At 43.6% G+C, this 19,178-nt stretch overlaps 1 protein-coding gene across 2 annotated transcripts in view; it reads right to left on the bottom strand.

Annotated features, from left to right (window-relative positions):
* Positions 1 to 19,178, bottom strand: part of LOC307227166 (sodium channel protein type 5 subunit alpha-like) — a 52,656-nt gene that overhangs the window by 16,471 nt on the left and 17,007 nt on the right. For both annotated transcript variants that reach the window (XM_079996359.1, XM_079996360.1), the window contains 7 exons: positions 11,536 to 11,721; positions 10,493 to 10,595; positions 7,641 to 7,870; positions 6,522 to 6,680; positions 5,155 to 5,550; positions 2,566 to 2,946; positions 2,163 to 2,267 (listed from right to left, as the gene is read on the bottom strand). In XM_079996359.1, coding sequence (XP_079852485.1) covers positions 2,163 to 2,267; positions 2,566 to 2,946; positions 5,155 to 5,550; positions 6,522 to 6,680; positions 7,641 to 7,870; positions 10,493 to 10,595; positions 11,536 to 11,721 — 1,560 coding nt within the window. The remainder of the gene's footprint in view (positions 1 to 2,162; positions 2,268 to 2,565; positions 2,947 to 5,154; positions 5,551 to 6,521; positions 6,681 to 7,640; positions 7,871 to 10,492; positions 10,596 to 11,535; positions 11,722 to 19,178) is intronic.

The raw sequence follows: 19,178 nt of genomic DNA, 5'->3' as shown, positions 1-19,178 counted from the left end.
ATGGATGAAAGGCAGGAAATGGATTGGGGAAATATAAAGCAGAACAGTCCTATTTCTTTGAATTTGCATGCATTTCCTGCCTTTGGATGTCATGTGGTAATGATAACCCACTTAATGGACTGTCATCTAGTGAGAAGCTCCTGTGCTTGATCTCCAATATCGCCAAACTGGGCTGGGAAATACTCTTTTGTAAAACTCTGAAGAGCTGCTGCCAATCTGTATTAGCCAGAATACTTCCTAGTGAAGTCACAGGCCATTAAGAAAACAAAAGAAGTGGCTCTGCACCAATGGCCTAATGGGTGGTGCCCCTTCCTTTAACTGGCTGGTTCTCAGGAAGACAAAGGTGAGAGATGAGAGTAGAGTTATATGAGCTAGAAGCTAGAGGTTGCAAGCAGCAGGCTAGGAGACCAGAGAGAGAGTTATGCCTGATTTCTGCTTGAATCCATGAATATGGCTAAGGGAGAAGCAAGACTCTTTTGGGGTGTTGCTGCTATGAACATTGTAGGCTGAGGTAGTATATATGTGTAATTAAGCCATATATTGTAAAGGCACCACAGTCTCCACTGTCCCTCATCTGAAGGAAATATGAACCCTGCTATGCGCCTGAAACTCCTGGAATCTCACACTGCTCGAAGATTGGGATGGCTTGCAACAGTTTTACTATTTATTCTTCTTTTGTTGAAATGTAGCCTTGGGGGACACAAATTTGATTGCACCAGCAGCATTGAGGAAAGGGAAGCTTAACCTTCTCCTGCAAGCTTTTTGTGATCCAAACACTTTTTGCAATCAACTTATTTATTAAGAATTATTCTAGACCATGCTTCATCTACAAAAGATACCAGGATGAAGCATATAAATATAAAACATATCTAATATAAAAGAATTAAAGATTACCTAATAACAAATAAAAGCACCAGAGGCAGTTTAAAAAACAAGTGGAACAGACAAACTTTAAAATGCCAGGGCCATTAAGTGAGTTTTGAACTTAAGCCAAAATGTTTGTAATAGTTGTGCCGGTTATACTTCAGTAGGGAGAGCGATCCACTGACTGGGCACCACCACAGATGTGGGAGAGAAATTTGTTTGGATTCACATTGAAATATGAAATACGTGCACCAAAACGCAGCTATCCTTTGAAATTCACATTTCTCCAAATTTTGCAAGGCAGTTCTCCAACCAAAAAGAAGTGTACTAAAATGCATATACAATGTAGGGGCAGAGGAAGGGGGTGTGGTGGGTGTGATCCGCCCCAAGTGTCACCACCGAGGAGGGGTGACAAAATGCTGGGCAGCACTCACTGCGGGGCCTGCAGCGCGCTCCTGGGAGAGACACAGTGGTTTGGGCGGGCACAGGCTCTGTGATGCCCAAATGGTCCGCCCCCCTGCCTCCCCCCCCCAGCTGTAGGGAGGCTGAGTGGGAGGAGGCAGGCAGACTCCGGAGGCCCCACAGTGTACCCCGTGCCTATGTGCAGCTCGCGCTGCCCCTGGGCGCACTGCCCCAGGTGCCCAAGCCGCTTCCTCCACCGCTGATACAGTGGTACCTTGGTTGTTGAACTTAATCCAGTCCAGGAGTCCATTCAACTCCTGGAATGGTTCGAAAACCAAGGTGCAGCTTCCGATTGGCTGCAGGAGCTTCCTGCACTCAATCGGAAGCCATGTTGGACATTTGGCTTCCAAAAAATGTTCACAAACCAGGACACACACTTCCGGGTTTACAGTGTTCGGGAGCCAAAACGTCCGAGTACCAAGGCGTTCGACAACCAAGGTACAACTGTATTTGTGAAAATAGCATATAAAAATGCATTATATATGGTGAAGTTGCTTACAAAAATGTGCATATTAGGAGAAATGTTCCTTTTTTGCCAAGAGCTTATAAAATATGGTGAGCTCTTCTACTACCCACCAACCCAAATACAGGATGATCAAGCATCCTTCTATAGACATAGAAATGAAGACTGCTTTCCCAGCCTCAGAGAAAGGACCTACCCCCAAACTACGGTAGGTGTCCTTTGTTTTTCAGGGAGAGAAGCAAAAATACTTCCACAATATAAAAGTGGAATACACTAAAAAAAAAAAAAAGTAGAATATACCACTTTCCTGGAAATGCAAAATGCCACTCTCAGCAAGCAATAGAGCTATAATGATCATTTTCCTTTGCTTTACCTTGGGAACATTCAAAGACCAAACATTGCTACTTTCGGAAATATCAGAAGACAGCATTTGTCTTGACCTTTTGAATTTCTCTCTTCTCTTTTGCAAGTTGTTCTCCTAGGGAAAAGTATGAAAGTAAATATATTTTGTTCCTAACACTGCACACAAGAAGCTAGACTACTAGTTTTCAAAGCCTTCGTAAAAAACAGAAATGGAATCTGGTTCATCAGTTAACAAATACATTTACAAACTTAATAATGTATAATATTCCAATATATGTAACATGGATCAGCCATAATGGAAGCATATAGTAATGGTGTATACTTGGAATGATTTATTCACCATAGCCTCTTGGCTAGGCTTATCTATACCAGCTGTCTACCAGAAATGTTCATTTGTGGGGCCTGTTTCTTACCTCTTTGCTGCAATCAATTTCTTCCTCACCAAAAGTCTCCATTTCAGCAAGGGGAGCACTGACAAATGTATTAAAGTCTGTCATAAAATGATCCACCGGCAGCTTCTCCAAACGTTTACCACTAGCATAGTTTTCCTGGACCCCTTTCCTTGGCTCAGTGGCACCGTCCTTTGGGATGGTCACCTCCTTGGTCTTGGTTCTTGCTTTCTTCAGCTTTTGCACAAGGGCATTGCAACAGCGGTCCCACAGCAGATGTTTGACAAATTGCAACCCCCTGTGAGCAAGGATCACATGAGGCTTAGCTTGCTCTTCATCTACCTCAGTTTCTGAATCACTGCTACTAAAGGAACTCAGGAGTAAAGCGATAAAGAGGTTGAGGACCTGAATGAAAAGTAACCAGATGAAGCAAACAATGAGAGTGGAAAAGGGTATTTTGGAAAGTAACACATTTCGACTGCTTCCTGTTTTCCCCAGAGAAAAAGGACTTCCCATTCGTTCAGTATTGTACAGGCCACTCCAATCTCTGCTGAGCGGTAGGAGGATTCCAGGGGTTTTGGCACTTAACCAGGGTTTGTGTTCCTTGGGAATGAGGCACAGGGGAGATTGTCATGTCTTTATGAAATATGGTTTATTTCACACACATTTGCAACCTGAGTTTTGGTAGAGGGTGTTGGATCAGTCCATCAAATAGTGAATATCCAACAGAGGGAGTACCTCCCATTCCTTCTCCCATAGCTTCAGCAAGCTTGGGTTCAAAGCAACAGCCAATCATGCTCCCATGCAGCTTCCTTCAGCCAATGCTGCATGGAGTTCTGGCCCCTCCCTTCTCCCTCCCAAAATCTCAGCTCCCAAACCTCTATTTTAAAATGACATATTTTTTCCTGTGGTGACATCACGTCCCCTGTTACCCATGCCAATCTCCCCCTCTCAAGTCTTCTGTTTCTGTTCCCTTCTCAGCTGGGGGAAAGACCAACAACATCTGTACAGTGAATTGTTTTTAATTGCCCAGTACTTGACCCTCTTTGTGTTTTTAATGGCATTGCTATCAGCTGATCTCCTGAACAGGAAAATGAGTGTCTAGGGAGCCACCCTCTAACAGAGCTTCAGTTTGTTGGCTCTCATCTAATCCATTGCTGAGGCAGTCCAGCACATCCACTACCTCATCTGCAGATGTAAAGGAAAAGTAGAGCTGTGTGTCATCAGCATATTGCTGACAACATACTCCAAACCTCTGGATAACTCCACTCAGTGGTTTCATGTAGATACTAAACAGCATAGGGGTTAAAATTGAATGCTGAAGAACCCCACATTGAAGGCTCCACAAGGCTGAAGAACACTCCCAAACAATACTATTTGGAAATGTCTACCCAAGTTGGACCAGAACCACTGCAAAACGGTGCCACCCACCGCTAGTTTGGACAGTTGCTCCAGAAGGATATCATGGTCAGTTGTATTGAAAGTCACTGAGAGGTCAAGAAGAATTAACAGGGATATGTATGTGTCAGGGACTCAGCGGGAGCGCAGGGAGGAGAGGAGATGGAGAGCGAGGGGGAGCAATCCGAGGGCAGCGTAGGAGAGGATGACAGCAGCCCAATAGATTCCGTGAGCCTCTCCAGCGAATCGGAAGATTCACAGAAGGGGGCGCCGATGGGCAGGGCAAGGGGGGACCCAAGGGGGACACCCCAGAAACAAGGGGCCAGCGGGGACTCCCAGAGCAGCAGTTGGAAATCAGGACCAGCTTCCCCACCAGAGCGTAGTGGGGGGGAGGAGTCCCAGGTATCAGAGCCCACATATTCACCACCAGCGAGAGAAGAGGAGTCAGGGGTGGCCACGCCTCCATCGGAGAGCGAGGGAACGGTCAAGAGGAAAGTTGCAGGCTGGGCGCGCGCGCCAAGTTCAAATGTACAGGCGAGCGGCACAGAAGGTAGGGAACCAGGTCCTAAAGCCCGCCGGAAGGAGGGGGAAGAATCATCAGGGTCAGCGTCAGAGGAGTCCAGGAAGGATGAAACCCTAGCGGGCAGGAGGGCCCAGAGGAGAAAGGAACTTAGGAAGAGGTGGAGCAAGGCGAGAGTCTTAAACTGGTGTGGAAGGGGCGGAGACTCAGACGGGACTTCGCCGGTCTAAGGTCGAGACGTGGAGCTGCGCGCTGCGGCTTTAAAATGGAAACTGAACCTCAATAAAGACTTTTGTACATAACTACAGCCTAGCGTTGGTCCTCTGTGAGCTGGGACCTGGAGGCAGCTCTGACAGTATGCTTTGTCTCTCTTGTGACAGAGGTTATCATACAGGGTGACCAAAGCAGTTTCTGTGCCCAAACCGGGCCTAAACCCTGATTGAAATGGATCCAGAAAATTCGTTTCTTCCCAAAGCGTCAAGATCTGGTCTACGACCACTCGCTCCAGAACCTTGTTCAGGAAAGGGAGATTAGCACCTGGTCAGAAGTTAATTAGGTTTTCTAAATCCAGGGAAGGAGTGGTTTTACCACTGCCTGATGTAGCTAAATTGTGTCGAACGTTCTTGAAAACAATCCTACTGAAGAAATAATTTTAAATATGTCCCATAGAATAAGGAAATTCTTTGAAAACTTACCACTAGGTTTCCTAAAAGCAGGACCAGCATGAACAGAAAAATGCACCATCCTTCCCCAGCAGCTTTCATACAGCCCCACATCGTTTCGATCCATTCTCCACAGAGAATTCGGAATATAACAAGGAATGAATGTAAGAAGTCTTCCATATGCCATCGTAATCTACATTTATGGGTGGCATCAGTACTGTCACTGTTACAGATTTGCGTTTCGTTCTCACATGTTTCTCGAAATGTTTTGTAACTTTGGCTAAAGCCCTGCTTGCCAACCACAGCAAAAATGAATACGGTAAAAATCAGAACAAGTGTGAGGTTGCTTAGTGGGCCCACTGATTTCCACATTATTTTCATGAGCTTATTTAATGCTGGCCAAAACTTGGACAATTTGAAAATTCTCAGCTGTAGGGTGGGGGCAGGGGATAGGGAGAGAATAGCAGCAAAAAAAGGAGAAAGTTAAGTCTTGATTTTCCAGTATTATTAAAAACAGATAAATTGTTCTACCAGCATGATTTGTATGTAATTAAGCATATTTGCATCAAAAGGAAGCTATAAATACACTTTGTGATGTGCAACCATTCAAAAATAATGTAGTGCAGATAGATGAAACCTGAATTTGAATATGCATCTAATATGCATTGAATTTGCAGTTCCTGGTCCAGAGAAGGAGGATGGAAGTTTGCTTCAACATGCAAATGTCTTCCTCTAAAGTAAGATGCATTCAAGCATGCACTCTGTTTCACAGAACACATCTCTAATGAAATAGACTTATTTCATGACAATCCTGTATTCAAAAGAAAACCCTTAAAAGGGTGTGTCTATGATTGTGCTCCTGTTCTATTCTTATTTCATTAAAATAAAATGCTGTCTTAGGATTCATTGTCACACAGTATTATAAACGAAGCTGAAAATGCAATTTAAATTCCAATGGTCATATCTATACAAGGCATTTAAAGCATATGATTTCTCCCAAAGTATCATGGGAACTGTAGTTTGGTAAAATGCTGGGAATTATAAACTACTATTCCCATGATTCTTTGGGAGAAATCATGTTATATAAATGTCTAGTAGGGGGTGTGACCAATATAATTTACTATTTTATTTTCTCTTGAACAGTTAAAAATGTATTTTAAAGCATCTCAGAGATTTCATGACAACCCTAGATTCTAAGTGTTTCCTCAGTTTGATTGTCAACTGCTCATAATTTATTGAAATTACTGATTTTGCCACATATACTCACTATTAAATAAATAAATAAATAAATAAATAAATAAATAAATAAATAAATAAATGTGTCAAGGAAAGTAAGCCCTAGATTTCATAGATTTAATGTGGAAGATTTAAAGTGACTATAACAGGAGAGTCATCATTACCATTCTGAAAATTGATAGGGGACGCCTCGTGACCAAGCTTATTATACCTAAAATAGCCAAAAGGCAGTCAAAAATATTCCAAGCCTCTTGAAAATAGTAGTAGGGATCAAGAGCAATTATTTTGAGGATCATTTCAGCTGTAAAAATGGCAGTGAAAACCTGCAAGAGAAATTATGTCAGAACACAATAAACATCTCATATGTTAAATTCAAGCTATGCCTTTAGGGAAGGGGTGGCTAATCTGTGGCCCTCCAGATGATACTGGACTCCAACTTCCATTAGCCCCAACCAGCACCAGAAAACCATTAACATGGGAAAGAGTGTCTGATCACAAATGTAACTAATTAAGGGTGAAAAGGTATGAAGGGAAAAGGACACACACATCAAAGTACATGATGGTCTGCAGGGCTGGGGCAGAATTTAACTCTCTCAATCTTACTATGAGATTCGCACAGAAACTCTAACCTACAAGCACAGACAGAGCTGACAGATAATAATAATAACAACAATGAGTGAAATAACAGGCCAGAATAGAGCACAAGGGAAATATAAAATTGCTTCAAGTGAGGCAGGAAAATGAACTGATATTTCAGCTGACATTCCAAGGAAGAGGGTAAGAGAGAGCTTCCTGTGAGCTGATAATTGCTCTGGAGCCAAGTGAGGATTAACAATTAAGATCCACCCTCTATTGTGTGGGCAGGTAATGCCTCCCCTTACCTGGCCTGGTTTCCCTGGCAACGCTTCCCCCAGGTGGGATTGGGCAACTCACTGGGGTAGGCGGGGACCTCCAGGTATCCCACCTGAGGGAAGGCAAAGCCTATGCTGATGGGGCCACTCCAGATCCAGGGCTGCACGCATCCACGCAAAAGGCGCCCCCCGTTTTAAGTGGGGAGCGGTCATTCTTGCCTCAAGCAACAGGTGAAACGCTATCCCACTTGATGGTGTCCTAGTACCCACTAGAGAAGAAAGGGTTTGTATGAACACATCTTTTTAGGTACGCACAAAACGTAATTTCTAGGCACAAATTTCAGTTCAAAGGCACTCCAAAATTCTCCAACAGTAAAACAATAAAAAGGTGATTCTTGGCATGTAGCTTAATAAGGATTTGGCTTCACTTACTTTGTTTCCTGTGGAAACCATGTTCTTTGTTTCTGGAACTCTTTCGAATGTCATTAAAACAGTATTCACTATAATACACAGAGTAATAAATAGTTCAGCAAAAGGGTTTATCATTACTTTCTTCACCATTTTCTTTATTTGCAACCAGAGTGGACAACATTGCCAGATGAGATATTTATGGGCAGCAGTTTTCAAGCATGGAGGGAATTCCAGTTTTGATTCTTCCCATTCTAAACAACAAAAGGAACATAATTACAGGCACAGTGAGTTATGAAATGAGAACAATTTCAGGTAAAACATAGGTAATTCTTTACACACACACACACACACACACACCCCTCTGACTTAAAAAAAATATATTAAGAAAATGTCAGTTGTACAAAATAGAGAAAAGAGAAAAAGTGCAAATGAAAAATAAATTAAAAGTGCAATAAGAAAAAAGATATAGCACACTAAATGTACACTTCCATACATTATTATACAGATATGTAATATTATTGTCCTACTACATATATGAAAATACGTATTTATCCAAACAAAGTCTGAGTCTATAAGCAATCCATTCAAGTGCTGTCAATCCATTGATTAAAGCGGGGGACCATATCTTCTTGGGTAGACTTGAAAAGGATCTGCACAGGTTCCCTCAAATCCCTTGTCCTACATAAGCCACTCTTTCAATCTTTTTCTCTTCTCTTCTTTCTTTTCACTCTGCAACAATCCAAACCCTGCATACCTAAGACAGTCACTGAATTCAACAGAACTTGTGACTGAGTTGACATAGTGCTGTTCTGTTGGACTTCTAATACCAGTTTGGGACACACTAGGTAAGGTAAACATAAAGGTACCTCTGCCCGTACGGGCCAGTCGTGTCCGACTCTGCGTTGTGCGCCCATCTCACTTAAGAGGCTGGGGGCCAGCGCTGTCCGGAGACACTTCCAGGTCACGTGGCCAGCATGACGAAGCTGCTCTGGAGAGCCAGCACCAGCACAGCACACGGAAACGCCGTTTACCTTCCCGCTATAAAGCGGTACCTATTTATCTACTTGCACTTAGGGGTGCTTTCGAACTGCTAGATGGGCAGGAGCTGGGACCAAAAGACGGGAGCTCACCCCGCCGCGGGGATTTGAACCGCCGACCATGCGATCGGCAAGTCCTAGGCACTGAGGTTTTACCCACAGCGCCACCCGCGTCCGTGGGACACACTAGATCAGCCCACAAATCCTAACATGCAGCAGCAGACTGTATGAACACACAGTTATGTGCAAGAAACTTTGCACACTGTAAAAGAGCGACCCTGAACAGATGAACCCCAGAAAGCACTGGAAAAACTCCAGACTACACTGCACAATAAATCTGGGCAAAAGTCATGCCTCTGACATAAAGGTAGTTACCTCATTCAGTCCACATTTTATCAGCTTCCTTGCAAGAATGTCATGGGGGACTTTGTCAAGAGACTTACTGAAACCAAGATATACATGTCCACAGCATTCCCCTGATCCACCAAGCTTGTAACTCCATCAAATAAAGAAAAGAGATTCATCTAGCATACTTTATTTTTGAGAAACCCATGTTGGGTCTTAGTAATCACAGCATCCTTTTCTAAGTGCTCACAGACCAACGGGTGAATTATCTGTTCTAGGACCTTTCCTGGTATCAATGTCAAGCTCACTGATCAATAGTTACCTGGATCTTATCCTCCCCCCCCCCCTTTTTGAAGATGGGGACTACATTTGCCCACCTCCAGTCTGCAGGGACCTCACCCATTCACCAATAATTCTCAAAGGTCTGAGATTACAAAGGCTCTGAGATTACATCCGCAAGCTCCTTTAGTGCCCTTGGATGCAGCTCATCCAGCCTTGGAGATTTGAATTCATTTAAAGTGGCTAGGTGTTTCCTTACTACCTCTTTTCCTGTCTTGGGCTGCAGTTCCTTCCTTACATAATTTACTCCGTTACGCAGATAATTTGAATTTGCAGGCCAGTTTTTCAGATGGAATAGTAAAGATCAACATCAGAACCGAGTTCTGATGGAATAGTAAAGATCAACATCAGAACCGAGTTCACTGTTGACATTCCAGGCTGCAAAACATACCCATAATGGAGTTACAATCTCAGTGTCATCATAAACCAAGTAAACAACAAAAACTGTTAAGTTGTGGGCAGACATATCAGACGACACAGTGATTCTTCCAAAGCAGCTCTTTATTTGTAAGCTGGAACAGAACTAACTGAGGAGCTCAGTCAGCCTGCTTATATAGAGCTCCAGAACAATGTAACTGTTGCCATTTTCTAAAACTATCCAATCACTGAACGTCACTTTCGATCCTTCATTTGCATACAAACTATCCAATCACTGAACGTCACTTTCGATCCTTCATTTGCATAACTATCTACAGTATCCCCCTGCTGGCCCAGGGTGAGAACTTCAGTACATAACAAAAACCATGAACACAAACTAAGCTAAGGAAAGCAATGAGTCCCATATTTGGTCCAAATTATGAGTGAAGTACTAATATGTATTCTTCTGACTGTTGAAATTAATATGGAAACATGACGACAATAAATGCTAAAGGCTCAGCAAAACAAAAACAAACCCCAATTGGTAAACATTTTTTCATGATTTATTTAAATGTGAAGATTTTGAGGGGAGGGGAGCCAGGACTTTCCAGTGAGTGGCCCTCACTCCTGAGACAATTACTCTCCTAGTTTTTCAGCATAATTTGCAATATATACTATTCTCAAGTTTTAAGGAATACTGATTTGGATATGATTATCTCTTACAAAATACTTAAAAACACTGAAGAAGTTACCCCCAACCTCTTTAAAACTTTATTTTATTTATTTTTAACTCACCCATGGTTTTGCTGATGACATTAGCAGCACTTGTTAACCGTTGTCTTTGAAATGGATCATCAGGAGTGTCAACAGGTAGGTGATAGGACATTAACAGCTCCTTCTTTGGGTGCAGAAAACAAATCCAAAGTGAATATTTGAAGTGACACGATTATCTCTCCATTTACTTACACAATTCCCAATGAATTAATGTAGCAGCATAGAATAACGTACGCTTAAAGAAATCTAAAAACAAAAGCTGGTTAACAGCATAAGTCCTTCTCAAAATAGCAAGTGCCAGAGTTAGCTAATTTGTAAATTACTGTTATGATTGGGGCAGACCTCACCTGGAGTACCGTGTCCAGTTCTGGGCACCACAGTTCAAGAAGGACACTGACAAACTGGAACGTGTCCAGAGGAGGGCAACCAAAATGGTCAAAGGCCTGGAAACGATGCCTTATGAGGAACGGCTAAGGGAGCTGGGCATGTTTAGCCTGGAGAAGAGGAGGTTAAGGGGTGATATGATAGCCATGTTCAAATATATAAAAGGATGTCACATAGAGGAGGGAGAAAGGTTATTTTCTGCTGCTCCAGAGAAGCGGACACGGAGCAATGGTTCCAAACTACAAGAAAGAAGATTCCACCTAAACATTAGGAAGAACTTCCTGACAGTAAGAGCTGTTTGACAGTGGAATTTGCTGCCAAGGAGTGTGGTGGAGTCTCCTTCTTTGGAGGTCTTTAAGCAGAGGCTTGACAACCATATGTCAGGAGTGCTCTGATGGTGTTTCCTGCTTGGCAGGGGGTTGGACTCGATGGCCCTTGTGGTCTCTTCCAACTCTATGATTCTATGATTCTATGATTCTATGATTCTATGTGTGCAACATTGTATTTCTGATGCATGGAAATGCTAGAAGAGAAAGACTTGCAAAAAATGAGTAGAAATTTTTAGCATCTGTTTGGAGGGGATCCCAAATTTTTGGGTTTGTATTTAATAAAGCTCTATTTGGCACTTCCAAATTTAAATACAAAAAGATGCCACCGAAGCTGTTGCAGCTAAAACTTACAAGCTCCTTTTGACTTTTATCAGGTGGTGTATAAAACAGGGTTTCATCTTCTCCATAAGTTTTTGGCTCTTTGTCTTTCGTTTTCTTCTTCCTCTTGCTTTTCCTCATTTTTTTATTTTTGAATTCCACATTTGACATTTCAGTGTTTTCATCCAAGGATGCAATTTGTCTTTGGAAAGTCAACTCCTGGAATAGACCATGTTCAAGTAAGTGCAATTAGCCCATAACTGGTAATCAAAATGAGGAAATACTGATCTTGTAAAAGCCTGTTCTTCTTGAAAATAGGAAGGCAGTTAGCATGGAGACAGGCCTCCTCTGAGACCAAACAGACAAAATCTCCTTCCCCAAACCAACATCGAGAAGAAAACACTTTTTTAGAGGAAGTCACTGATAGTTTTGTGCCTCTGTGATCAGGCGTATATTTTTCAATCTTTGCAACACAGGCTCTGTGCATGTTTGTAAGAACTGTTAGTTTCATTAAGCAACTTGTGAGCATTTAGGACTATTGGAAACATTATCTCAGCAACAATATCTAGTTCTGCCCCAAAACAGAGCATTTATACTATCTAAGAACATAACCCAAGAGCAGTATACAGACTTTTTGCACTACTGTTTGCAAAAGAGGCCCTATCACAATCCACATATAATATGACAGATGTAGCCTTGGTTATCTGACTAAGATAGTGTTATTTATTCTGTTGCTGCTCTGAAGGTGAGTGCATTCAGGGACAGATTATTCTTTGCCCCACCACTGAGACCAAGATAGTCAGAACCACCATTGACTTCAGCAATGTAGGAGAGCAACTTAATTATGTCCCCTGCTCTGAAGAAACCGGAACCATGAGGTAGGAGCAGTTTGGACCTTCTAACTTGGATATTATTACTCCCAGATGTGGTTAAGGTTTCTGTGCACAAGCACACTTCCTACAGAGGTTCAAACTGAAGCAGGGAACAAACAGCAAAGAGGCTTTCAGACACCATCATGCTCCTGCTTGAAAAGCTACTGTGATGGAAGGGGGCCGCTAGGGGTGCATTGGAAGATGGCCGACAATACCGCCTCCCTAATCTGGGAGAGATAAGTGAAAGGCAGTATTCTTGTGAGGAAAACTAAAGGATTTAAGGAGCTCCCCAGCACAGTGCCCACAATGGTTCCCCTGCAAAATTGATTTATGGGCCATGGAAAACGCCCAAGAGACTTGGATGAGGCATTATCCTCTCCGAGGCCTAAGCAATCAAGGAAGGGTTCACTTAAAGGAGGGAGAGGCCCCGAGGAATATACCTACTCAATAGCAACTCAAAATCGTTTCGATCCCCTAATTGCCCTTGAAATAACATCAAAAGATGAGGCCCCTGAGACGCTACAAATTGGAAACGCTAATGGTAACACAAATGGGGATGGTCCCTATCTGAAGGAGGTGTTGGTAGCCGAATCTGCGGACTGCTCAGGATGCGAGCAACTCCATCTAGTAATTAGAACTCTAAACTGTATATTTAAGAGAATTGACGGCCTATCCTCTCAGCTGCATAGCCTTCAGCAAAAACTGGATGACCAGCCGGTTCAGACAGCCCAAGACGGGGCAGTAGATGTTCCATTGTGCCGGCAGAAAGCTCCACCAAACACTGATCATATGAAGAACTGCAAATACAATCTCAACCCCTCACTGAATCGCCAATCCCTGACTCTACATCCAAGGAAGATTTCCCTAACCTTCCGGGAAAGGGACCCAAGTTGGGCAACGCTACATGGGACTAAAGAGCACCTCAGATGGCTTCTAAAACTCGAGACATCACAAATAGATCTTTGTGCTGTGCTTCCCTTAGTCCGCGAGAACAGATATCAGAGAATAATGCTGGCTTTCCACTCTGCAAAAATCCCCTCTCTTATTATTCAGCAAAAAGTGTTTTTGAATAGTCTTGGCATTTTTCCAACGAGAGTTTTCATGGACTCCATAATTAGACCCTTCCTATCGGAGGGATTAATCAAGGAGACGGTACAACCTTCCCGCCCTGAACCACAAAAGAGGGCTGAGCTGTACACCTCATATCTGGGCCAGTCCCATAGTACCCCCACTCCTACAACTAAACACTATGATTGTGCTAGCAACTCTTTGACACCCCAGGAGGAAAGAGAGCTTATCGCCTCCTTTGGAGAGTTACCAGCGATGGAACAACAAGAAATTATAAATAGGCTGGACTCACTTAAACTTCAGCTCCTAAGTATTGCCTGCAACGGAGTTCCTATGAATAATACCCACTCTAACTTAGCGGTGCCATGCCCCATGGAGGTGGAAACAACAATCCCCCAATATCCAGCATATAAGTGCCAGCTGGGGGCACTGTTATACAGTGGTTCCGCTCCTTCCTCCTGGGCCATGTTCAGAAAGTGGTGGTGGGGGATGAGTGTTCAGACCCTTGGGCCCTCACTTGTGGGGTACCTCAGGGTTCCGTCCTCTCCCCCATGCTTTTTAACATCTATATGAAGCCGCTGGGAGAGATCATCAGGGGGTTTGGACTGGGTGTTCATCAGTATGCAGATGACACCCAGCTCTGCCTCTCCTTTAAATCAGAACCAGTGAAGGCGGTGAAGGTCCTGTGTGAGTGCCTGGAGGCGGTTGGAGGTTGGATGGCGGCTAACAGATTGAGGTTGAATCCTGACAAGACAGAAGTACTGTTTTTGGGGGACAGGAGGCGGGCAGGTGTGGAGGATTCCCTGGTCCTGAATGGGGTAACTGTGCCCCTGAAGGACCAGGTGCGCAGCCTGGGAGTCATTTTGGACTCACAGCTGTCCATGGAGGCGCAGGTTAACTCTGTGTCCAGGGCAGCTGTCTACCAGCTCCACCTGGTACGCAGGCTAAGACCCTACCTCCCCGCGGACTGTCTCGCCAGAGTGGTGCATGCTCTGGTTATCTCACGCTTGGACTACTGCAATGCGCTCTACGTGGGGCTACCTTTGAAGGTGACCCGGAAACTGCAATTAATCCAGAATGCGGCAGCTAGACTGGTGACTGGGAGTGGCCGCCGGGACCACATAACACTGGTTCTGAGAGATCTGCACTGGCTCCCAGTACGTTTCCGAGCACGATTCAAAGTGTTGGTGCTGACCTTTAAAGCCCTAAACGGCCTCGGTCCTGTATACCTGAAGGAGCATCTCCACCCCCATCATTCAGCCCGGACACTGAGATCCAGCGACGAGGGCCTTCTGGCGGTTCCCTCATTGCGAGAAGTGAGGCTACAGGGAACCAGGCAGAGGGCCTTCTCGGTAGTGGCGCCCGACCTGTGGAACGCCCTCCCATCAGATGTCAAAGAGATAAAGAATTACCTGACATTCAGAAGACATCTTAAGGCAGCCCTGTTCAGGGAAGTTTTTAATATGTAATGCTGTACTGTTTTTAACACTGATTGGGAGCCGCCCAGAGTGGCTGGGGAAACTCAGCCAGATGGGCGGGGTATAAATAATAAATTATTATTATTATTATTATTATTATTATTATCTGGATTGGATGGGAAGGTCTCACTGCTAGAGGCAGACTCTTCTCCTCCCCTTCACGCTGGTAACTCATCCCTGCTTTTAATAGACTTATCTGTTCCCTCTGAGATTAACTGATCAAAGAATGAATCTCAGGATAACACTCCCCTGGATAAATCGTCGCCCCTGCATCCCTCCATGCCGGACTTGGAATCAACATACATTGAAGACCATCCACCACCTGAGACGGTAGTGGCCACTCCAAGTCAGGCTTCTCCACCAAAAATCCAAAAATTACGTGAGGAAGACACTATAGTGTCGAGAGTCAACACAGAGTGGACTGAAGACCCAGCAGGACATATAAATCAAATGATCACAAGTATATCGGTTAGATCCCCAAAGAGGACGTCTCCAGCGGACTTGGCAGGAGCCTCTTCAGAGCCTAGTTGGGCCCGACAGCTAAAAACGCCAAATATTATCTTTACTCACCAGGATGCTAACTCTTTTCTGCCCCCCCCAAAATTCTGGCCCTTGCGATCTGATTGTGCCACAACCGGCTCGCACCAGAGCAAAAGACTCACCACAACCGGCGCGCACCAGAGCAAAAGACTCACCACACCAGGACGTCAACCTTCAGCAAAGGAAAATAACGGACTTCTTTAAGGGAGCGTCCTTGCTGCATAAGAGCTCCCCACAAGAATTTAAATGACGGTTAGCCGGACAACCCAAAAAACCACCAATATCGATCCTCTGTTAGAACATCGCTGGATGGCGTAGGAAAAAATGTGACCCAGAATTCCAGTCGTATATCAATTCGTTTCATATCATTCTATTGCAAGAAACTTGGGAGGAGGGTGAAATTGTCATAAATGGATTCAACCTTCTATCTCTTCCAGCTTGCCCCTCCCAGAAAGGAAGACAGCCGAAAGGTGGTCTAGTAATTGGTATCTCACTGAAGCTGCATTTCAAATTTTCATTAGTTTTGACTGCTCCCCCTATGCTTTATCCGGGCTGATGTCGGGGGGGAAAGTATCACTGCTAATCTCCAATGTCTACCTCCCGCCAGGGGGTTCGTCCCTTGAACTGCATGATAGATGGGAAATATTAGAAGATCATTTAGTATCATGCCGAGTCAAATATTCCAATAGCCAATCCTTAATTGGGGGTGACTTTAACGCACGCATAGCAGCAAATTGGGTCGATTTAACTAAAGCTAAATGGTGGTCTGCTCCATGCCTCGACAATTATTATTTGAGACATGCCTTGAGGAGAACCTCAAAAGACTCTAAAGTAAACGAGGCTGGAGTACTTCTTTACCAAATGGCTATTCGCTTAAACCTAGTACCCCTGAATGGTTGCTGCCCTCCCGATATACCGGGGGAGTATACCCACCTAGGCATAAAATCAAACAGTGTACTAGATTACCTTTTAGCCTCGAGTGATCTGATGCCGAAAGCTCTCTCTTTTAAGATTGACAATATTCAGTTCAGTGACCACCTTCCACTTGCTGCTACGTTTGACCTAGACTGGCACGGGGACGAGTACAGTCATCCAACTCAATTAGATACTAACACAGAAAACCCGGTAGAGGGTATTAATACGGCATCACGAGTGAAGGGTATAAAGTGGTCTGTAACGCAGGCTCAAAAATATTCTGAATTTTTTCAGCAGGAGATCATACAAACCTATTCAGCCCTTGACATAACTTCATATGAACACGATCAAACTATTAATCTATTTGCCAATCTGTTGAATGACCTCACGTCATTCTTTACTGTCCCAACCCACCAGGCAAATCGGGCCCACTCCAAGACAGGTGCACTGTGGTTTAACCGTAATTGCAAACAAGCCAAAAAACATCTTTGTGCTATTTATAATGATTACAAATCCTCAGGGGCGACTATGCTTCCCAAGGAGTACTATCAGGCAAAATCAGCTTACAAATATGTGCAAAAAAAGGCCAAACAGGAATGGCAACTGAACCGCTGGCATCCACTTATAGCTGCCTCATATACCCGTAATTCCCGAAAATTCTGGCTGTTGGTTAACAGAAAATCTAAAAGATACCCCCTAACAGTTATTCCTGCCCCAGTTTGGGAATCCTTTCTAAGGAACTATTTTGCCTTACCAGACCTTAATATTAATACAATCGATGGATTCTATGAGCAGCTCCCTCTTTGGCCACCCACTGACCCGAAAGAAATCCACGGACTCATTTCTAATCTCAAAGTTGGAAAAGCCCCCGGTCCTGACCTAGTCCCGGCGGAAGCTATAAAACTTCATGCAGACTGGTGGGCGAAAACCCTGGCCGTTACTTTTGATGCCGTAAACAACAGTGGGAAGGTTCCAAGAATATGGAAGGATGCGATTATTATTCCAATTCATAAAAAGGGCTCGACAGATGATCCAGGAAATTACAGGAATATCAGTTTATTGTCAATTATTGGGAAAATATATGCACGGTTCTTGTTAACTAAGCTTACTAAGTGGGCTGAAGAGAACAACCTGATTGGGCCTGAACAGGCTGGTTTTAGACCGAATCAGTCAGCGGTTGATCATGTCTTAGTTTTATACCACCTTGCCCGGAAATATTCCGCCCCAAATAGAGGCCAACTTTGTGCGGCCTTTATTGATTTAAAGGCCGCTTTTGACAGCATCCCCAGAGGATTACCTTGGGGAAAATTAGCACGATGGGGAATAGACAAAAGACTTTTGTGGCTAATAACTAAATTGCATGACGGATTGGCCGCTAGGGTGAGACCTCTCAAATTCAGTAACCATCAATAGAGGTGTTCGTCAAGGATGTATCCTTGCTCCGACCCTTTTTAATCTATTTATAAGTGATATGAGGGCGCCTCTGATAGATTCTCAAGAAACGATCCATGCCCCCCGTCTTGCCCAATATCGTTGCCCCCTTCTACTCTACGCAGACGACGCAGACGACGCAGTGATCCTATCTTGCTCAAGAGTTGGCCTTAGGAGGGCATTAAAATTTTTTGATGTTTACTGCAAATCAAATTTTCTTACAATTAATCATGCCAAGTCCAAAGTCCTAATTTTCACCAAGAGTCAAAAAACCTATAATTGGAGAATAGATGGAAAAGCCATTGACCAAGTCTTTAAATTTCAATACTTGGGAGTCCTTCTCCAACACAACATGGGCTGGAAGGTCCATCTTGCATATGTATTAAACAGAGCTAAAGCCCTTTCCTTTGCGCTACTGCGTTTTTTCTTTTCAGATGGGGCTTTCCATATTCCATCAGTGTTAAAAGTTTTCAAGGCAAAGGTGATTGCAACAATAGCATATGCAATTCCAATACGGGGGTCCTTTGTTAATCTAACCCAATTGGAGGTAATCCAAAACCAGCTTCCAAGAAGGTTGCTAAAATTACCCAGGTGTGTAGGCAATACTGCTATACGACTCGAACTAAATGTTACATCTCTAGAAACCACATTATGGAAATGCATCCTCTGTTACTGGTTGGCATTATGGCATAAACTTCCAAATCTCCACTTGATACAGTGTCTCTGGAGAGATGACTTCCCTAGCCCTTGGGCAAAAATAATACATGGGAAACTTGTGTCCTTAGGACTATCTCCATCTGAACTACTAAAATTGGATTTAATTTCTGCCAAGAGAATTATAACTCACAAATTAGAGGAGATGGATTTACAATTTAATATTGCGACAGGTGGTGGCACCTGTTCGCTGATAAACCTTGGCTTAACACCACCAACGAAACTTCCATCTTATTTAACTACCTTATCTGTGGTGATGCACAGGTATGCCTTTATAAAGGCTAGATTCAATGTTTTCCCATCAAATGTGTTGGGTAACAGACTCTCCAACGGACAGATCTCACTCCTCTGTGACTGTAAAAGTGGATCTATAGAATCGTTATATCATATAATCTTCTGTTGTCCATTACATTCGGCTTCACGGTCCAAGTTTCTGGCCCCATATTTATCGAGAATTGCTGACAGACCTCAGGAAGCCCAAATAATATACTTATTAAACGATGAAGACACAAGTAGATCCCTTGCAGTCGCTAGATACCTGATTAATGTCTTATTTCAAAAGAGGAGAAATGGATCACTGTATGACTCTGACAGCTTAGCTAAACTTAAGAACCATCAATAAGTGCCAGAACTAAGACGCATATACCCCAAAATCTGA

This window comes from Podarcis cretensis (genome assembly GCF_951804945.1).
Source record: "Podarcis cretensis genome assembly, chromosome: 12".
Taxonomy (NCBI): domain Eukaryota; kingdom Metazoa; phylum Chordata; class Lepidosauria; order Squamata; family Lacertidae; genus Podarcis; species Podarcis cretensis.
This window is presented reverse-complemented; position numbering and strand designations above follow the sequence as displayed.